This window comes from Ranitomeya variabilis, chromosome 6 (assembly GCF_051348905.1).
Source record: "Ranitomeya variabilis isolate aRanVar5 chromosome 6, aRanVar5.hap1, whole genome shotgun sequence".
Classification (NCBI taxonomy): domain Eukaryota; kingdom Metazoa; phylum Chordata; class Amphibia; order Anura; family Dendrobatidae; genus Ranitomeya; species Ranitomeya variabilis.
This window is the reverse complement of record NC_135237.1, coordinates 67289774-67312479: the sequence shown is the minus strand read 5'-3', so window position 1 is coordinate 67312479 and position 22706 is coordinate 67289774. Positions and strand designations below refer to the sequence as shown.

The following is a 22706-nucleotide window of genomic DNA, read 5'->3' as shown; positions in this document are numbered from 1 at the left end:
AAGAAGGCTAAGAGGAGACTTAATAGCTCTCTACAAATATCTGAAGGGCTGTCACAGTGTAGAGGGATCATCATTATTCTCATTTGCACATAGAAACACAAGCAGCAATGGGATGAAGCTGAAAGGGAGAAGATACAGATTAGATATTAGCAAACACTTTTTGACAGTGAGAATGATCAATGAGTGGAACAGGCTTCCACGAGAGGTGGTGAGTTCTCCTTCAATGGAAGTCTTCAAACAGAGGCTGGACAGACATCTGTCTGGGATGGTTTAGTGAATCCTGCATTGAGCAGGAGGTTGGACCAGATGACCCTGGAGGTCCCATCCAACTCTTAACATTCTATGATTCTCTGATTTTTTTTTCCCCCCTAAATGGATAACTACCTTAGTCTGGTACTACACAGTGATTTGGCCATGACACAGGTTGTGCAGCCAAAAATCACTCTGCCGCTGCTAAATTGCAGCCTGAAGCTGGTGATTGGGGTCATATTGAGAAACTGAGGGTAGCATAACAAGCAAGTCCCAGAAAATCCAACTGGGTCTGACTTTTTATGACTTGCTTGTCGCAGGACCTTAGGGATCTCTATGTGACCGCCAATCTCCGGTGTTGTGATGCAACAGCACATAGCTACCTATAGTCTCTGGCCCAGACTTAATGGAACTTTGGATTTTTTTTTCTCCTTGTAAAATTCTTCTGAAAATTACAATTTATACAGCTTTGAGAAAAGACACTCATTGTGCTTTTCTGCTCTTCCAGGAAATGTAGGTGAACATTGATGTTGCCTGTATTCCTGTGTTCTCCCACCTTCTATTTCTTTACACACCTTTTTAGCAAGGGGATTCTTAGCGCCCAGTTGTCAGTTTATTCATACATTTCCAAGAAGGAACAGTCCAATAGAGCCTTGTGAGAAAAGATGCTCCTGAATTGTCTGTTTAAACAAAAACCTTTCCCTTAAACTCAGGAGACATTGCAGGTTCTCCATTAAAGGGAGTTTCTCGCCAGTAAATGTGTTTATTGCACAGATTGTGAAATCTTAACATTTTGCCATTTGTGTAGTAAAAAGTTAACCCTTAAAGGAAATCTGTCACAGACTTTTATCTACATAATCTAAGAGCAGCATAATGTCGAGACGGAGACCCTGATTTCAGTGATGTCACTTACTGGACTGCTCGTTGTAGTTCAGCTACTGTTCTGCTAATTCCAGTGATTTTATCACTAGTAAACCTACCACGTGGTCCAACCACCCCCCACCACTGTTTGGCTGTTTTCTGCCTATGCACAGTGTACACAGAAAGCAGCCAATCACTGGTGTGTGCATGGTTATACAGAGCTCGACAATCAGAGATCTGGTAGATCTACATCAAGTAAAATGATTTTTAATCAAAACTGCAGCAAGCGACCCAGTAAAGTATGTGACACATCGCTATAATTAGGGTCTCTCCCTCTACATCTTGCTATTCTCAGATGGTATAGGAAATACCTGCTGACGGATTCCCGGAATGGCCTTCGATTTGTGCAGTATGGCGCCACCTGGTGTTCAGAGTGTATAGCAATAAGTCTGCCACCCTAACATGCGGAGTGCTGGTTGGCAGGGAGGCTCAGTCATTCTCCCGACCTCTGGGGCCTCATTTCTGTTCTCGGTACATGATTTTCTGTGCACTGACCAGAGGCCTGTATAAGCTGCTTCTGCGCTGCTTGTCTGGGATGTACAGCAATATATAGGAAGGCACCAAAACTGCTCCTTTTCTATTGACTTGTGAGGGGGTACTATTTCTCTTCATTGTTCCAAACTCCATTGTACAATTATCTACCTGCAGGGAAACACATTTTCTTTATATTTTCCACTGCCAGATGGTGAAGATAGCTTGCTAGTTAGGCCTCTTTCACACTAGCGTCGTGCACTGCACGTCGCTATGCGTCGTTTTGTAGAAAAAAACGCATCCTGCAAAAGTGCTTGCAGGATGCGTTTTTTCTCCATAGACTTGTATTAGCGACGCATTGCCACACGTCGCAACCGTCGTGCTGCGTCGGACCGTCGCCACCAAAAAACGTTGCATGTAACGTTTTTTTGGTGCGTCGTGTCCAGCATTTCCGACCGCGCATGCGCAGCCGGAACTCCGCCCCCCTCCTCCCCGCACCTCACAATGGGGCAGCGGATGCGTTGAAAAACAGCATCCGCTGCCCCCGTTGTGCGGCGCATTCACTGCTACCGTCGGTGCGTCGCAACGACGCAATTCGTCGTGCGTCGTACGACGCTAGTGTGAAAGTAGCCGAATTCACAAGTGCCAGAAGGTCAAGCTATACAGTGACAGCCATACAGGGGGCCTTTAAGGAAGTTTGGTAGTATAGACAGAAGCCTAACAAATGAGTGATGTGGCGCCCGATGGAGTGGCAGGCTTGGTGAGGATGGAGGCTAGCGGTTTGTAGCCACACAGCCTGTCCTGGCTTCATGTTGCCCGTAGTTTAAGCAGCATGGAATAATAGAGTGGAGGGGTCTTCTGAAATCCCCAGGGGACTGATCTGTCCTGCATCATACAAGACAGCCCATTGATTTATGTGTAATGCCTAATTCCCCCTGTGGAGGCGCTGTAGAGACATTGAACGCTTACTGAAAGTGTTCTCCATAAATAGCAGCAGATCATTAGGGGTCCGATCAGGAGATCATGTTATTGTCAAGGGACCCCTCTAACAAGTACATGTGCTCAGCCACCAGTTTATCGAATTGTTTTCCCCAGAGGGTAGTTGTTCCCAGTCCTATATGTCGGGGGGTTGTGAGCTGAGGCACTAGTGTACATGGCTGGCAGGATATAGATACATACATGTTGCACCTTGTCATCGGCATGCCTGGAACATTACATGTCTCACCCCCCATTTGCCCCCAATGTGGTGACTTTCTTCTAGCTACATTTCTGCGCCCACTCCCCCTGGCGGTCACTTCTGGACGGGTTCTGTACCTGAAGGGGAGAGTCACGTCCTAGAATATATTGTCCAGAGACCTCGTGTTGGCAGAGATTTCCCATCTCCCTATTGCGAGGCCGCGGCATTGTCAGACCTCATAGAAATCTGTGTCGTTAGATGTGCGAGATCAGTAGCAGCGGCGCTGACAGCGAGGTATTGGCCTTATCACGGCGGCTGCCCTGGGACAGCGCGGCGGTGTCCTGCTGTGCGTCCTCACAATGTTATCTGTCCTCTCAATATGCACTATCAAATGTCTGTCATGAGCACCGAAATTAATTTAATGTCACCTGAAGACATGCAATTAATCTTTTTTTCTGAGGTTTTCATAATACCTTTATAGAAAGAGGAGTCTGTTTGGAGGATTTGGATTTTGGGGCTTAGAAGAAGATAAGGGAAATTAATTTTTCATCGGGGTTAATGCCGGCGACAATAGTCTGAGCGCGGCGCTTTGGGAATTTGTCAAGTGTTGTCACTTCCGAATAATGCCGCTTAACGTCTCCTAGTTGTAATCAAGAGATGTGATTTCTGTTGAGAGGGATTAATCAATTTGCTCGGCTCTGGGTGTATGTCGCCAGTATCTCTTCTTGGGGTTCGAGAGGGAAAATAAGATTTGATCTGTCAAATTGCGGGAAGCTGACAGCAGCAGCACTTTGTATCCAAACGGAAGGCTCGGCCGCTCTCTTCATCTTCATCGTAGACGCGCTCCGCTATGAGCTATTGAAAACATCTTTATTTTTCCATCACGCAGACGACTGAGATTTCTTCAGTGTATGCTGCGCGGAAACCGCTGTCCTTTTCAGTGCCGATCATTTGTCCTTATTTGTGTGCCGCTTACTTGTCACATTTTCCATTTAGAGAGCATTCAGTCTTGAAATAAGTCCTATTTTTTTTTTTTTTAAATGTGTGTGCATGTAGTTGTATTTTTGTTATAGGGATTTTTGTGAAAATCATTATTGACCTTCCCATTGTTGTCAATGACCCGGCTTTCCTGGAGCCCTGAAAAGCCCGTTTTCCAAGTTACCAGCCATATAATATTCCTTCTTGATGAGGCACGTTTGACATTCAGGTTGCCTGGATTTTTTACTTGTGACTATTTGTTAAACTTTTTTTCTCTTAAATGCTTTGAAGCAATAAAAAATAAGCCACTTTTTAAAGGGAACATGTGGGTTTTTTTTTACATTTCGGGTGTCATCCACCTATGCGGCAGCTCTGCAACATATCCTGTATCACTCACCAATATCCGCGCTTGTATGTGTGCACATGTAGATTCTAATTCTATTTTCTCTAGCTTTGTATTGTATAAGCAATCCAATGACTGCAGGTCCATAGATGGATAGATGCTGCAATATAGACTGGTGCTGAAATGAAAAAAAAAAGTTATAAATTTCAGAGTCACTGTTTTTGGGTCACTTGGGGAGTCACATTGTATCTTGCAAAGTACTGCAACATGTGGCGAGATCGTTGGCTGTGCAACTTGTTACCACCAAAGACATTATGTGGCTGTTGCAAAAAATAAAAAGAAACTCCTACAACTATTGAGTGAAAACTAGGAGTTACGTTTTTTTTTTATTTTAATTTAATGTGTTTGGTCACCAGGGCTGTCGAGTTTGTGTCCATTTTGATGCAATCAGAGTTGGTATAAAATGGTGCGACTCCTAAAATATTTAATACAATTGGGTACAGTAGTTCAGTGCAGGATGTGCTGTAATTGTTTTAATAAGAATTTGGGAAAGTTTAGAAATGTCCTATAAATGTCTGTACTTTTCCTGATCTAAGGATCTGTGCTGCCACTTTATGCACATGCTCATTAGAGACTAGGGCTGTGGGGTCATAGGTGAGATGAATCTGTGCTGCACTTTACGTACATGCTCCGTAATGACCAGGGCTGTGGCGTCAGAGTTAGGGAAACTGAGTAGTCGGAGGTTTGGCTTACCAGCCCCCCAGCCCTGTTGCTCACACCATGACTGTACTGACCCTTGGAACAAAGCTACAAAGTAATTTTTACAGAAAATCCAACATACGGTAGTTAAAACAAAAAACCTGCAAAAGTGTTGCTTTCTTTTCCATTTTTACCACACTTGATTCTTTTGTTTGTTTTAAATTACGTTGTATGATAAAATGTATTTTAAAAATGCAACTTTTCCCGCTAAACACTATCCCTCCTATGGCTGTCAATGGGAAAATAAAAAAGTACGGTAGTTTCTCTTGAAAGGCGCAGGAAAAAATGTTACATTATGTGTAATTTACTCCTCATAGCATAATATTTAGGGGCACAGGCATTCTCTAGCCTTTAGGCTATGTGCACACGTCAGGATTTCTTGCAGAATTTTCCTGAACAAAACCGGACATTTTCTGCAAGAAATCTGCATGCGTTTTTTTTTTTTTCACGTTTTTTCTCACGTTTTTTGCCGGAGCTTCCCAATGCATTAAATATCGGCCAAAACACGAAAAATCCACCAAATTAATGAACATGATGCGTTTTTTACCCGGAAAAAAGCGCATCATGTGCACAAAAATTGCAGAATGCATTAAAAATGGTGGGATGCTTATGTATGCGTTTTTAAGCGTTTTTTTCAGCAGAAAACGGCCGAAAAAACGCGAAAAATCCTGAACGTGTGCACATAGCCTAAGTTGTAGGCTCACTGATTTTACAACCAGACACGTTTCTTGCATAAACCTGGGTTTACACCAACTGACTGGCAGCAATAAATGACCCATGTTTGCTGATCAGCAGTCATTTAATAGCTTTAGACGGGCTGACCACGCTTCAGACGAGCTCAGGACATTATTAGTAGATCGCTCAGTGCACACAGGCTGCCATTGTTCTCGGCAGCGCAGGTCCTGTTTACAAGGGATGACGCGCTGCCGAGAATGATAGTCTTTTAAACAAGTTAAAACATAATTTCATTGTTTTGCTCGTTCATCGTGTGATTAGTAGCCTGTGAGATTGTTGGGAAAAGTGTGTTCCTAGAAATTCTCCGACTGACCCGTTGGTTGGCTGATTATCTCAAGGAGAACAATACAAAAGGTAGTATCGGACATGCACGATAACCATGTTTCCTGACCATCATCATCCGGTGCCATCTAAACATTAGACCGTCGGCCGAATTTATCGATATCGGCGAGTTCAGCAGACACTAGTGGGATATGTACGGGGCCTTAACTTAAGTCGTGTTGTCGGTGTTGCTTATGTGTTTAATAAATGCTAATTTTAAATTTAATATCCTCTACTAGGGGGAAAATGTATCTCTGCAGGCTTCAGAGGGCAGTCCGCTCGTGCAGCTATCGCACCCCAGAGTCCAGCCTCAGCAGAGAATACCACCTCAGCAAAGGCCGCAGTTTCAACAGCGGATTCAACAGAAAACCGGGCCGGTGCGGAAAGTGACACTGGGGCCGGGAAGTATCCATCAGCAGCAGAATCTGCCACATCCTCAGCAGTATCAAGCCAAGGCACGTCCGATGTCTTCACTGACGGAGCCCGTGTCCCCCCATGTCTTGAATACTATGCACAGACAGCATCCACCAAATAAGGTACACATGGCTGCGTGCCGGGGGAGGTTTATGCTTTGTTTTGCGGCAATAGTAGTAGCTTTTATGTGGATTTTAAGAATTATTTGAGAAGACAAGCTAACGTTGGATCTCGTGCTGTTGGCAGGTCATTATGCGAGGGAGAGGCAGAGGTGTAGGTGGACAGATGGGCCGAGGACGGCTGATGCCAAATAAACAAAATCTCCGTGTAGTGGAGTGCAAGCCTCAGCCCTGCGTCGTGTCAGTTGAAGGGCTTTCTTCATCAACCACTGATCACCAATTGAAAAATTTGCTGATGTCGGTGGGACCAATTCAGGTAGGTCAACCTTGGAGCTAGCCTTTGTCTGGAAGAAATGTCTGACTCTGCACACATCTTGACTTTTCTCCTCCTGGAAAGGTAACAATACATAGATAACAAAATGAAATAAAGACCTGGCACGTCTTTATAAAGATGCGGTGTTATATTATCCCTGTGAGACCGCGATACTGTGCTGATGTGATGGGGGATTGTGACATGGCTCATAGGTCCCTACTTGGGCTGTGTCATTTTTACTATTAGTATTATAGTGTTCTTTGTTTTCATGCATTAAATAAAGGTCCCTCCACAAATTAGATATTGCTAGAGACTGGGAACATATGTGCGCACCGAGCAGATAAGACAATGGATTTTTGGGGGTCAGTGGCGTTTGTTCACAACACTTTAGATTCAGGATTTTGCAGTGTTTAGCACAGTGGCTAGGTGTGGTTACTTTACTATTAGTTCATTAAAAAAAAAAAAAAAAAAACCTGCCAGCTCAGCAAGTCCAGGTCGGTGTGTCAGTGGTCTCACTCTCAAAAATATCACATAATTCTTCAAATAGAAATATTATCCAATAAAGTGCAAAAATACAATCCAGTAAGGATATACAGTTGTGTGAAAAAAAATTTGCCCCCTTCCTGATTTCCGATTCTTTTTCATACTGTCACACGTAAATGTTTCAGATCGCCAAACAGATTTCAAAATTAAACAAAATAACACCAAGTAAACACAAAATTCAGTTTTTAAATGAAGGTCTTTATTAGGCAAAAAGAAATCCAAACATACAGGGCCCTGTGTGAAAAATTGGTTGACCCCCTAAACCTAATAACTGGTTAGGCCATCCTTCGCAGCAACAACTCCAATCAAGCGTTTGCGATATCTGGCAATGAGTCTTTTACAACGCTCTGAAAGATTTTTGTTTGCCGATTTGTTGTTACTCGGCCACATTGGAGGGTTTCCAAGCATGAACCGCCTTTTTAAGGTCATGCCACAGAATTTCAATCAGATTAAGGTCAGGACTTTGATTAGGCCACTCCAAAGGGTACTGTCACACAGTGCCATTTTAATCGCTACGACGGCACGATCCGTGACGTCGCAGCGTCGTATGATTATCGCTCCAGCGTCGTAGACTGCGGTCACACTGTGCAATCACGGCGCTGGAGCGATGCCGAAGTCCCCGGGTAACCAGGGTAAACATCGGGTTACTAAGCGCAGGGCCGTACATACTCACCATCTGATGTCCGTCCGGTCCCTTGCAGTCTGCTTCCCGCTGTGACTGAGTGCCGCCGTAAAGTGAAAGCAGATCACAGCGGCGACGTCACCGCTGTGATCTGCTCTCACTTTCCGGCCGGCAGACAGTCAGAGCGGAAAGCAGACGGCAAGGGACCTGACGGATATCAGATGGTGAGAATGTACGGTTTGTTTTTTTTTACTTTTACGCTGGTAACCACGGTAAACATCGGGTTACTAAGCGCGGCCCTGCGCTTAGTAACCCGATGTTTACCCTGGTTACCAGCGAACGCATCGCTGGATCGCTGTCACACACAACGATCCAGCGATGACAGCGGGAGATCCAGCGACGAAAGAAAGTTTCAAACGATCTGCTACGACGTACGATTCTCAGCTGGGTGCCTGATCGCAGTAGCGTGTCAGACACTGCGAGATCGTAACGATATCGCTAGAACGTCACGAATCGTGCCGTCGTAGCGATAAAAATGCCACTGTGTGACGGTACCCAAAGTCTTAAATTTTATTTTTCTTAAGCCAATCAGAGGTGGGCTTGCTGGTGTGTTTTGGATCATTGTCCTTCTATATAATCCAAGTGCACTTCAGCTTGTGGTCACAAACAGATGGCCGGACACTCTCCTTCAGGATTTTTTGGTAGACAGCAGAATTCAATGTTCCATTTACCACAGCAAGTCTTCCAGGTTCTGAAGCTGCAAAACCGCCCCAGACCATCACACAACCACCAACATATTTTTTTTACTGTTGGTATGATGTTCCTTTTCTGAAATCCTGTGTTACTTCTATGCCAGATGTAATGGTGGGACATACACCTTCCAAAAAAGTTCAACATTTGTCCCTTTAGTCCACAGATTATTCTCCAAAAAGTCTTGGGGATCATCCAGATGTTTTCTGGCAAAACTGAGACAAGCCTTTGTTTTTACTGCTCTGCAATGGTTTTCGTCTTGGAACTCTGCCATGCGGGCCATTTTTGCCCAGTCTCTCTCTCATTGTGTAGTCATGAACACGGACCTTAACTGAGGCAAGTGAGGCCTGCAGTTCTTTGGTGGTTGTTTGTCTTTGTGACCTCTTGGATGAGTCGTTGCTGCTCTCTTGGGGTAATCTTGGTCTGCCGGCTACTCATGGGACGGATCACCACTGTTCCATGTTTTTGCCATTTGTGGATAATGGCTCTCACTGTGGTTCACTTTAGTCCTGAAGCTTTAGAAATGGCGTTATAATCTTCTCCAGACTGATAGATCTCAATTACTTTTTCTCATTTGCTCCAGAATTTCTTTGGATCGTGGCATGATGTCTAGCTTTTGAGGATCTTATATTCTACTTTACTTTGTCAGGCACGTCCTATTTAAGTGATTATTTGATTCAGAACAAGTGTGGCAGTAATCAGGCCTGGGTGGGAATAGGGAATTTGAACTCTGCTTCCCAAAGTTGTGATAAACCACAGTTAGTTTGTTTTAAGGGTCCTGTAGGTTTCACTGGGCCCTGTAGGTTTGGATTTCTTTTTCCCTTAATAATAAAGACCTTCATTTAAAAACAGTTTTTTGTGGTTACTTGTGTTCTCTTTATTGAATATTTAAATTTGTTTGGTGATCTGAAACATTTAAGTGTGACAAGCATGCGAAGGAATAGGAAATCAGGAAGGGGGATAACACTTTATCACGCGATTGTATACAGAAAATTGTTCGCTTTCAGTGCACACTGTCACCTTAAACGGACATTGCTGCAGATCCACAGGAGAAGCTGCCATATGTTGAGACACTGCAAGGAGGAATGGGACCCCTGCACACCGGTGCGATGTTTCCGGTGTAATTACTTGAAACAGAGGGAGGTTACGCCCGAAATGGTGTGTGGGGGGGGCAGGTAACGATTTTCTGCATATCCTTACTAGATTGTACTTTTTGCACTTTATTGGATAAGAATATTTCTATTTGAAGAATTCGTTTGTTGTCAGTTTTTAAATTCTATGCCTTTTAGACCATTTTTGCCAAGAAACTTAGGCTATTCCACATTGCATCAGTGTCACACCCTTTTCACCTAAACCATGCCCCTTTGTCAAATGAAGCACAAAGTGTCTAAAACTCCAGGATGACACAGACACCAGAATTTGGGAGCATTTAGAATAGTAAATTTGCCGTCCTGAGCCCAATGATACATGGGGAATGAAGCTAATCTACAGTGCTGATACATGTGGGCATTTAGTTATTTAGCCCTTATCTGTTACCCAGCTTTACTGCAAATAATTTCTTTTCCATGTTACTGCGATTGAGGCCTAAAGAATGAAGTGACATTTAAGCTTTTGGCTTTGATTGCTGTAGTTTCAGGCATCTGCCAGCTGTATAACACAGCCGCAGCTGTCGGCTACAGAGAGGGCTCAGTGCCAGCTGCAGATGTCTAGGGGAAAAAGGAATGGATTACAACATAATTTCTACCATATTCCCCCTGAAAGTAGCTGCCAATGGAATCTGGAAGAGATCTACTTCCTTACTTCCTTCATTGAAATAGGCATGCACATTTATCCAAATTTATGCTCTTTCTGAAATGTGATGTATGCAAACGGCTCATGAGTGGAGCTCGCTCCGTAGACAGCAGAGATCAGAGCTAGCTCTTTTTGCTGTAGTTTAGCCACTTAAATGCCACTAAAGTATTGTTGGCCAAGTGATGACAGGTCAGAGTTTCCTATGGTGACTGGAAAATTGAGTGGGGTCATGTAGATCCTGCCACTGCTGCCCGTTAGGCACAGATGACACCGAAGAGATCACAAAAATCCCACAACTGCCACCAGTTGTAAAGGAAATGCAACTCCGCTGCCTCCAATCATCAGGACAACTACACAATTGGCTGACGAGTGATGGTCGAGGCCATGGCTGCTTCCACTACTAGGCCGGTTATTGGAGAACTTACAGTGAGCATATTGTAGTGTATGGCTTCTGGGGTGTGATTTACAGAGCAAGTGGAACAGAGCGATTACATTTTATATATTTAATTCAAAGGTAGGCAGTGTTTTGTTTTTGTTTGCTTTTTTAATATACAAAAATTATACAAAACGTGAGCAAAACTATACTATGTATACAATTGCGTAAATTAAAAAGGAATAACTAAAGAGAATTACTAAACCTGTGTCACGGAAATGGTTCAAAGCTTAGTGGAGGGAGATGCCCCAGTGACAGAACCCATACCAAACTGTATCTTCTGAGGACTGGCAAAGGCCCAAACACAATTTCTGCTTTTTATTAGATCAAAGTTATGCCCACATACCTTCCCTTAATGATCTCATGTGGGTGCGGTTTGTGGCATCTGCTCGGCCCTTCAGAATTTTGAGATTCCCAATTTTCAGGATATCTTTGCCTCTGGAGGTCCCAGGCGGTAGATATCGTCGTCATGTTTCCTGTCACTATTTTACCTTTCGATAATGAGGAAATATGGTGTGTATAGCATAATCTATCTGTGTTCCCCATCTCCAGTCCTCAATAGCCACCAACAGGCCAGGTTTTAAGGATTTCCTTAGTATTGCTCAGCTGATAATTGCAGAACCTGCATAGGCAAGTCCATCACCTGGGCAATACTAAGGAAATCCTGAAAACATGACCTGTTGGTGGCTCTTGAGGACTGGAGTTGGGGAACACTGAACTATCGGAATGTTAAGTTGGAGGGGTTTCAACGTTTTCTTCCAAACACAGCAAAGTGGAGTTGATACCAAAAAGTTCTATTTTGGTCTCTTCTGACCACATGACCTTCTCCCATGCCTTCTCTGAATCATCCAGATGGTCATTGGCGAACTTGTAACGGTCCTCTTGTGAGCAGGGGCACCTTGTGTGCCCTGCAGGATTTTAATCCATGACAGCATAGTGTGTTACTAACGGTAATGTTTGAGACTGTGGTCCCACCTCTCGTCAGGTCATTGATCAGGTTCTCCTGTGTAGATCTGGGCTGATTCCTGACATTTCTCAATCATTCTGACTAGTGATGAGCGAGTATACTTGTTGCTCGGGTTTTCCCGAGCACGCTCGGGTGACCTCCGAGTATTTGTTAGTGTTCAGAGATTTAGTTTTCATCACGGCAGCTGAATGATTTACAGCCACTAAACAGCTTGATTACATGTGGGGATTCCCTAGCAACCAGGCAACACCAACTGTACTCAGCCTGGCTAGTAGCTGTAAATCATTCAGCCGCCGCAATGAAAACTAAATCTCCGAGCAGATACTCGGAGGTCACCCGAGGGTGTTCGGGAAAACCCGAGCAACGAGTACACTCGCTCGTCACTAATCCTGACCCCACAAGGTGAGATCCTGCATGGAGCCCCAGACCAAGGAACATTGACAGTCATCTTGTTTCTTCCATTTTCTAATAATTTTGCCAGTAGTTGTTGCCTTCTCACCAAGCTGCTTGCCTATTGTCCTCTAGCCATCCCAGCCTTGTGCAGGTCTACACTTTTGTCCTTGGTGTCCTAAGACAGCTCTTTGATTTTGGCCACAGTGGAGAGGTTGGAGTGATTGATTGTGTGGACAGGTGTCTACAGTAACGAGTTCAAACAGGTGTAATTAATACAGGTAATGACTGCAGAGTTGGAGGCTTCTTAAATAACAGGTCTATGAGAACCAGAATTCTTGCCGGTTGGTTGGTGATCAAATACTTATTCCGCACAATGAAATGCCATTTAATTATTTAAAATCATGCAATGTGATTTTCTGTTTTTTATTTTTAGATTCTGTCTCACAGTTGAACTGTACCTACGATAAAAATGACTGATCTCTCTATATGTATTATTTATTATATATTCGAAAACAAACGTATGACTCGCCTTCCCTTTTCTTATTCTACAAAAAATGTCGTTTTTATACAAGATGCAGTTTTTAACAAGAACGTTTTTTGCTAAAAAGTGTGTGCATCTTAGGCTATGTGCAAACAGTGTGTTTTTTTTATGCGTTTTCGTGGTGTTTTTTCCCGCGCAGAAATGGGCCAAAAAGGCTATGGAATCCTTATGCAAGCTTATTCAATGACAATCCTGAAGTGTTGTGCACTTGATCAGTAAATTTCCATGCATATTTTCAGTGCGTTTTTTTCTGCAGCATGTCAATTATTTTTGTGTTTCTTAAGCTTTTCTGCACCCATTGACTTCAATTGAGTCAGTCAAATCCACAGCAAAAACCCAGGTATAAAAATGTTTGGATTCTTTGAGATTTTGTTTTACGTGTTACCGGCTTCCTATGGTGTTTCCCACGCTGTCATCCGTGTGATAGCGTGGGAAACACCCGCGTGAGGGTTCTTATTGGCGGTAATGCTACCGCTGGTTAGACCATCTGTCAGAGCGCTGCGGGATCATGCAGATGTCAGCGTGATCTCGCAGCTGACTGTTACCCGCAGCGGTGACCTGTGGTAAAAAGCTTACTGCAGGTCAGCAGGCGTGGGCGATGAGACTACTGCTCCCAACGGCTACGTCTGCTGTCACTGATAAGTGACAGCAGGTGCACTGATGGGAGACGTAGTCTCATCTGCTGGCGCTTGTACTTTTTTTTTTTTTTTAAGGTAAAATTACATACATATTCAAATAATAATAAAAACCCATTATACTCGCCTAACACCAAATCCCCGATGCCCTTGTCTCTTAGAACTAATGTAAAATAATGAACCAACATATACTCCCTGTCCGCCGTAGTCCACGTAATCCCAATGGATTGGACATGGGCTGCTCCTGTTGTCTTCGACAGGAAATATGACATCATCTTTCACCCTTTCTCTGACCACCAGCACAGGCTGCCCTGGGTCCATTGGGGGTGGCAGCACTTCAGGATGCCTCATATGCCGAATTCTATCCCATCCAAGCCACTTTTAAAGGTTTGTTTTGTTTTTCCATTGAAGCCATACAACCTATTTAGCTCCTCATGACTGTTTTATTTGTATCAGTGTCTTTCTGGGGAGGACACCCACATAAAGCAATGCTATTTCAATTGAACTTTGCTGCAGCGCGTTAATGCTGTAGATCTTCTATAGGTGCTTATAGCACATGTTGTCCTCTTCTGTACCTTCCGGTGGATCTATAGCACATCCCAGTGGCTATATATTGTCAAGAGCTGCTGGTTAAAGCAGTATGACATGGTAGTTGACAGGTTTTCTGGAACCTTTCTGATACTTTTTTGGCTAATCTGTGGATAAACCACAACTGATTTTACTACTGTGTAAAAAGAAAAACTTACTAATCTGAAGGTTAATAGTATTAGAAGGTTGCCCTGCCTCTGTACCGAAAACATGGATTTTGGGGGAAAAAGTGAACTTTGCTTTGTGGTACAAGTGATGCGGCGCGGCTGCCGTTTCCGCCCTCGGCACTGAGAGCAGCGGCTCTAAGCGCCCAGCACTTTGACTGACAGCTGATGCAGCAGTGCAGAGCCAGTTGTTGATATGGGGTAAATTTGGAGGTTAAAGCATTTGGGGACATGACCGGTTCCCTTTAATGTATCTTCTCACCTGATCCTCCTTCTCCTGCTGTATGTGTGCTGCACGCGTTCTCGTGTAGGTCAGTAATGCCATCTGTATACTTTCCCAGCACGTGCTCTTGGAACCGGAGAGGCAGATTATCCTACCGTAAGTGTTGTAAATTGGGGTGAAGGTTATCAGGTTTCCTTATTACTTTGTTATGAAACTAGTTTATAAAGTCTAGACCCATGGTGACTATTTTGGTATATTTGGAGGTGGTCATGAAGTTCTCTTAATACAGTAACGCTAAGGATTCCTCTGTTGATGAACCACATTTCAGTCTGTAATTACAGAACAGTCTACGGCAGCAAATATTATCACAAAATATTTAATTTGTGACCGTTTTGTGCCAGGAGAGTTGTATTCTCCATAATATCACTGGTTCACTGCTCCCAACAGATGAAGTTTTGTGTGGACGCTTCTTTGAAGAGTAACCAAGGGTCTAGATTTTGCCTGTAAGCCCCCTTGTTTAAAGGGACACTTAAACAAAAACTAAATAAAGAACTGCTTAAAGTGAATCTGTCACTAGGATCAACCCTCCTAAGATGTCTATATGGGCATGCAGGTCATAGGAATCTGAATAAATTGATATCTGAGATCCATTTTCTTATTCCAGAGAAATAGCCATTTTTCTTAGACTGTGAATGAGCTGTTAAGATCTATGGGCCGGACATAGATCTCCCTGAGAATCTTTCTCCTGAGATTACTAGTGTGAGATGTAATGACTGACAGTCTGCTCCACTGATCTACATGTATTTCATTTAAAATGATCTCTGGAGGCAGATTCTCAGGAGATCTATGTCCGGCCCATAAATCTTAACAGCTACTTTACATATTAAGAAAAATTAGGATTTCCCTGGAACAAGACATCGGATCACAGATATCAAGGCGCCATTTTATTAACTTTCTATGACTTACATACCCATATAGGCAGTTAGGATGACTGATCCTGACAGATTCCCTTCAATATAATCTACTTCTCAATCTGATGTCACAGCCACCAATACAAGTTCAGGTTTTGCCAAGAAGCCACATCTCACCCTTTGGTCCTAGTGCGGGATATTCAAGGTGGGCTAAAGTGGAGATCTCACACATTTTTTCAGTGTTTAGTGGCATTTTTTTATTTAATTTTGTCATGTTTTGCATGCAAAAATAACTCTAAAGACTATACCATATTATTGAACAGTCTACATAAATATTATATTTGTGGTGTCTTCCCCCCACCCTCCCAAGAAAAAGAAAAAGCAGCATGCTTCGGGCGTGCAGATTTGTTTCTCTTTTTACCAAATGATGGTGAGGGCGGCCGTGCAATCTCAACTTTGCTTTGGTAGACTCGATTTTGGCTTTTGTTTTCTAACTTAAATTCTAGTGTTAAGTGTCCCTTTAATATTTTATCCCAACTTTTACTTAAGTTGTTAGTTTTACCTGTAAAATATTAAGTTTGTCACTGGTCTTATCTAGTTCACACACATTTTCTTTAATATACACTGCTCAAATGGAATCTGTTGCTCGATTCTTACTGCCAAAATTGCGGGCACCATGAATCACATCCAGGCTGCACGACTACAGCCAAATATATTTTCACTGCAGCTTTTCAAAGGAAACTCCCAAAGTGCATTTCGGGGACTATATGGAGAGACCAGACTAGTCCTGTGCCACCCCCACTATTCTATTTGCACACATGGGACACCTGTCAATCTCCTTTAGCGGTTTTGGGAAAAGCCAACTGAGGGTGGCAAATAACTAGTCTTGTCTCTGCTTATGGTCCCTGAACAGATCTTCCTACTACATTTTCTTTTAAACACTGGAACGTTTCAGAGAATAATATATCTGGCTGCAATTGTGCAGCCTGGATCTGACTCCTTCTGCCCGTGGTTTGGGCAGTATGAATCAAGTGACAGGTTCCCTTTTCAGGGAACACTTAAATCACACATCCTATCTTGAAAGAAAGATTCAAGCTGAAAAATCTTCACTCATTTTAATGGTGTAATTATTTAAGATCTTAATGATGTATCAAGAGTCAATGGAAACCAAAATCATCAACCAGCTGAGGGCTGGATTCTAATTCACCCAAGAATCAAAGTAAAATTCAACCCGGGAGATCTAATTTGTGTGAAGTTAATCAAGGTAACTCATAATGTTACTCGTGGCCACCACGGTCCTATATGCATATCCTCAAAAATCTGAGCATACTCCTGATAAAACAGCGGATGATGTCCTGGGGGATCTCCTCCCAGACCTGGGTCTGGGCATCCGTGCTCCTGGACAGTATGTGGTGCTGCTTGGCGGCATCGGTTACACTGATGCATAATGGACCAGAGGTTTCTCAGTTAGATGAGGGCAAATCAATGCATCAAAGCCATTGTCATCCAGGAACTGACTACACACTCTGGCCAAAGGAGGCCCGCCAATATCCTGCACCAGGAGGAATACAGGGCCCATTGCACCAGCGTAAAGTCTGACCATTTTTCTGACTTCATCCCAGTACCAAACAGTCAGGCTATCGTTGGATCATGTGGAGATTTGAAACCCTCAGAACACACCTCCACAGTCCATCACTGACCCACCGACAAACCTTCCACGTTGTATAACATTGCATCCTGCATACCGTTCACTTTGACATCTCCAGACACTGTCACGTGAACAAGGACGTTCTGTGAAGAGAACGGGTCTCCAGTATTGGTCCTGGTAATTCTGGTGTCCAAGACAAATGCCAATCAAGCTCCTCGATGCTGGTCTGTGAGCGCCAGTCCCATTACAGGAATTCAGGTGCTCTCATGGAGCCTGTTTCTGATAAACCCGCTGGAGGTCATTTTGTTTGGTGCTGGCAGTCCTCTTCTGGTTTCTTCTCACACAAAGATACAGCTATCGATCCTGCTGCTGGGATAATGTGCTCCTCAGACCTTCTGATCTCCTCAGGTTACTGCTGTGTCCTGGTATCTGCTCCATGCTCTTGACTCTGCTGTTCAGATCTGCCTTTATTGGGAGCGCCTTACCGGTCCCACATCATGCTACCAGTAGTGCCACAGAAACTGGCCAAACACAAAACAAGAGAAGAACCAGGAAGGTTAAGAGAAGACTGTTCTGTGGTCTCCACCTGTCCAGCTATTCCGTTTTTAGGGTGGTCTTGCTGTTACCTCTGCTATTCACCTGTCGTCACTGTCGTTTGCACCAAAGCAGGTGATTTCACAGTTGCTTATGCCTTGTAACTGGACAGATGTATATCCCTGAAGTTGAGGTGACTTTGGGTTATCCTGAGATAAGTGTAAGTGTTCCCTTAATGTTTTGAGCAGCGTATATAATAACGTAGCTTTCATAGAAGCTGTGTACTGATTAAGAAGGGTCCTCTCTGGATTGTGAGCTGTAGCTGGTTTTATCTTTCACTTTTTCGTAAGTGGCAAAGACCATGAAGAGACAAATGTGACATTTCTTTTGTGTCCAGAAATTCAGAATGATTCCATTCAATATGTTTTTCTGTGTTTATGATAATCGCAGAGTCAAACCAACGGGATGTTAATTGATCTAATAAAATGGGCCAATCATGAAACCATTCCTCATAGGCGATCCATTTTCTCTCTATTTGAATAAATAGGAGTTGTTGCCTTTGCCTAGGTCACTGGGGTCCCAACATTTGGGCTTCCAATGATTGATGTGACTTATCCTTATGGGTCATTACATAGATAGGGGAGCCCCTTTCAGCAAAAGACCTACAGAGACAGACTTGCTGAGTACTGTACATCACTTCATTTATATCACTACAGGTCTGTGATACATGGACTTGTGCCTTCTCTGTACAGGATATTTATGAGCCTAATTCAGACAGGGCGGCCACAATTTTCTACCATTTGCTGGCTATTAATATTAGCTAACCTTTTTAGAAAGAAATGTCATGTTTGGCTCTTCTAGGTAACTGCTTTGCACAGTGTACTCGTACATACCCACCATATATTACAAGGATTTGTTCACATCTGTGTTGGACAATGTCTTTTGATGGAAAAATAAAAATAAAACAGAGACCTTGGCAGAACCCCATCAGGCTGTGCTCACACATCATTTTGGTGCCGTGGAAGTAAATAGCTTTCTACTTATTTCTTGTGGATTCTGCATAGAGGATGGGGCTGATATGGGTCGTTCCATGGCAAAAACAAACAGGAATGCCAGCCGATCTCAGCTGTGGGAAATACATGTCGTTTTCTACATGCTCTTAATGGTGTCAGGTTGGGCAATGATTCTGGTACTTAATTGTTGCTTCGTTCTTAGACTCATTGGTTCTATATATCAACAACTGAAGTTAGATTTTTATAAATTGAAGACCGCTATTAAACTGTTTCCCACTTTATTCAGAAAGGAACACTTCTATTTTGATGTGGAAACCGTATCAAGCTTACTTGTGTATGTTAGTCCATGAGCCGGGCCAGATATCGGTACCACCCGGAGTGACTAATTTTCTTTGGTATTTTTAGGTAGATGCATGTCTGTAGTTTATTTTTTGATATGATAGCCCTTACATATACGTAGCTTATTAACCCCTTCAGCCCTAGGCCTATTTGTACCCAAGTGCCTAAGCCAATCTGACCTGTGCCACTTCATGGGCTAATAACTTTGGAACGCTTTCACCTATCCAAGCCATTCTGAGATTGTTTTCTCGTGACATATTGTACTTCACGTCAGTGCTAAATGGGAGTCAATATATTTTACCTTTCTATATAAAAAAATGCTAAATATTCGGAAATTTTGGAAAAATCGGCAATTTTTTAACTTTGAAATTCTCTGCTTTTTACAAAAATACTGATACCCCCCATAATAGTTATTAATTTACACTCCCCACATGTTTACTTCATATTGGCATCATTTTGAAAATGAAACCTTATTGTTTTACGACGTAATAGGGCTTATAGTTTTATGCGCAATTTTTCACATTTACAGCAAAACCCACTTTTCAAAGGACCAAGTCACTTCTGAAGTCACTTTAAGGGGCTTACATAACAGAAACCACCCATAAATTACCCCATTTTGCAAACTACACCCCTCAAGCTGTTCAAAACTCATTTTTAAAAACTGTTAACCCTTTAGGTGTTCCACAGGAATTTTAGCAGAATGAAGGCGAAATTTCAAAATTTCATTTTTTTTCCAGATATTACATTGTAATCCAATTTTACCTGCAACCTAGCAAGGGTTAACGGCAAACCCAAACTTGGTTACCCTAATTCTGCAGTTTATAGAAACACCCCACATGTACTCGTAAACTAAAGTATGGGCACACAGCACAGCTCAACACGGAAGGAGCGCTATGTGGTTTTTGGGTGGCGGATTCACTGGAAGAAATCTAGGGGGCCATGTCACATTTGAAGGCTGCCTGAGGTACCCCCACAGTGGAAACACCAAAAAGTGACCCTATTTTGGAAACTACACCCCCAAGGAATCTTTTAGGGGGTATAGTGACCACTTTGACCCAACCAGTGTTTCACAGTAGTTGGAAACACTTGGTTGAGAAAATGGAAAAAGTGCATTTTTTACATGAAGGTGTCATTTTAGGCTCATTTTTTTATTTTTAAGAGGTGTACCAGCAAAAAATGCACCCCACTATTTGTTCACCAATCTCTCCCGAACACAACAACACCCGATATGTTGTCGTACACTGCAGTATTGGGGAACGGCAGGCCTCGGAAGGGAAGGAGCGCCAAATGACTTTTGGAGTGCAAATTTTACTGGAAGAAATCTAGGGGGCTATGTCACATTTGAAGACACCCTGAGGTGCCCCAACACACGCACACACACTGACACATACACGTACACACTGACACATACATGGTCGAGACCATGCTGGCCCTGGTTCGAGCTTCAAGAGAAGGCAACTGGATGCTTCACCTAGGAGCAATCCGACAGATGATACCATGGTGTTTTGCCTATGACAAGGTCAACTATGCCCGATACCTAACCTATTACTATGCCACAATGTCTCGGCTGCCCATAGAACACCCAGAGGTCCATGAATACTTCATGCAAGGTGGCTTTTCGGTCCAGATCGGTAGCAAGAATCCTTTTGGACGAATTCCTGTGGACCAGACCATTGAAGAGACAATCAACAAAGACACCCAGACACCAGGGGGCACAAAAGGCTTCAGCCTCAAAGTTGGAGCTGTTTCCAGGTTCTACCTGACATCAGAGTACCGCAGTATGTACTTGAGGCAGCTGAGGGCCCTGGTAGGCCAACAATATACTGACTTCAGCCATTCAGACCTACAGGTGTCTAGGATTAGAAGAGATGAAGCCGATGTCCAATCTTTCGTTCAACTGCTGGAGACAGGTTGGGTGAACCCCTTCAACAAAGAGCATAATGGTGAACTTATCAGTTTGTCAACAGCGACTGTAGCACCACCAGATGTAGCCAAAGACCTTCAAGGGGCATACAGTATAGGAGAGGATGCATATCAAACATTCAAGGATGAGCGTTTGGGTACCGATAAGCCAACTACATTGTTTCATGACAAGATGACGAAGAACAAACTTAAAACGTTCTCTAACATCCAAATGAAGACACGCAGACAAGGTCTTGGCAAGGAGGTAATTTTGAAGGCTGACAGAAACCTATTTGGCCAGATGATACTTGTAGCTGAGAACAGAAAGCTACAAATGAGTGATGTCTTGACTCATCCCCTGGGTCCATTGCCATGGGCACTTGCCAATGGTGATGGGTCTATCCGCAAGACCAACAAGGCTGCCCTCGCAAGGGAGTTGGAGAGGAATGCTCGTCCTGCAGAAGTGATCCCCGAGCCCTCTGCAACCATCATTGATGGGATGAGCCTGGTTCAGAAACTGAAGGGAAACAATGCAACATTTGGCCAGCTAGCAGGCACAGCAATGAGTCGCGCTATCCATGAGGGTGCAAAGAGCAAGCGCATTGATATTGTCTTTGACGTCTACAAGGAGACATCCATCAAAGATACAGAAAGAGTCAACAGATATGAAGGCACAGGGATCCATTTCAAGAACATTCAACATGGGCACAACATCCAGCAGTGGAAAAAGCTTCTAAGTAGTTCCTCCAACAAGGCAAGTCTCATAAAGTTTCTGGTAGAAGAATGGAAGGCGAAACACCACAGGGAGAAGCTTGAGGAGAAGGAGCTGTATGTCACATGTGAGCAGCTCTGCTTTAAGATCACCAAAGAACAGTGGGAAGAGGCTGCTGACCTTAAGTCAAATCAAGAAGAAGCAGACACACGCCTCCTTCTCCATGCTCTTCATGCAGCAGAATCTGGTTACAAGTCGGTCATCATCACTTCGGAGGATACTGATGTCATGGTCCTGTGTCTGGGCATGTGCCACAAAATCCCATCCCACCTGTTCCAGAAATGCGGTACACAGAACCGGACAAGATTCCTGGATATCACCACTCTGAGCCGAACATTGGGAGGCAGCGTATGTGATTCATTGATTGGTATGCATGCATTTACAGGCTGTGACACCGTCAGTGCATTCGCTGGCCGTGGGAAGATGACGACACTCAAGCAGTTGAAGATGAACAAGACATACCAGGATGCCTTTCAGGAAGTTGGTCGTTCATGGGAAGTGTCTACCGAACTTTTTGAGAAGTTACAGGAAATCACCTGCCACATGTACCTGCCAACTACCCAAACAACTGAGGTAAACAGGCTCCGTTATCAGCTGTTCTGTGCCAGACGTGGAGTGGTAGAGTCAAGTCAAATCCCTCCTTGCCAGGACTGCCTTTTCATGCATGCACTGCGTGCAAACTACCAGGCTGCGATCTGGAGGAGAAGTCTGCAGAGCCAGCCATGGGTTGCAAACCCAACAGACTGCGGTTGGATGATAGATAACGACGGAAAGCTTGTTGTCAAGTGGATGCAAGGGGCACCAGCACCAGAAGCTATTATACAGCTACTGTCCTGCAAGTGTGTGCGGTCATGTGAACTTCCTCAGTGTACTTGCCTCAGCAATGGCCTGAAGTGCACAGACATGTGCAGATTACAGACATGCCAGAACAAGGGTACTGAAGACGAGCCAGTAGAACAACAGTCAGATTCAGAGTCCGATGTTGAAGATATTATGGAGTAACATATATATATATATATATATATATATATATATATATATATATATATATATATATATATATATATATATATATATATATATATATATATATATGCACATGACATGTTCAGTGTGTATTTACATAACTTGGATTAA

At 43.4% G+C, this 22706-nt stretch overlaps 2 protein-coding genes across 3 annotated transcripts in view; one reads left to right on the top strand and one right to left on the bottom strand.

Moving 5' to 3' along the window:
- The window catches only part of LOC143781788 (protein NYNRIN-like), a 1337202-nt gene that overhangs the window by 616694 nt on the left and 697802 nt on the right, over positions 1-22706 (bottom strand). The gene's annotated exons all lie outside the window — the stretch shown is intronic.
- Positions 1-22706, top strand: part of RBM33 (RNA binding motif protein 33) — a 165473-nt gene that overhangs the window by 107754 nt on the left and 35013 nt on the right. Inside the window, exons 16-18 of one of the 2 annotated variants that reach the window (XM_077268612.1) lie at positions 6194-6490; positions 6615-6803; positions 14569-14606. In XM_077268612.1, coding sequence (XP_077124727.1) covers positions 6194-6490; positions 6615-6803; positions 14569-14606 — 524 coding nt within the window. The remainder of the gene's footprint in view (positions 1-6193; positions 6491-6614; positions 6804-14568; positions 14607-22706) is intronic. The other variant, XM_077268611.1, reaches the window with a different exon arrangement.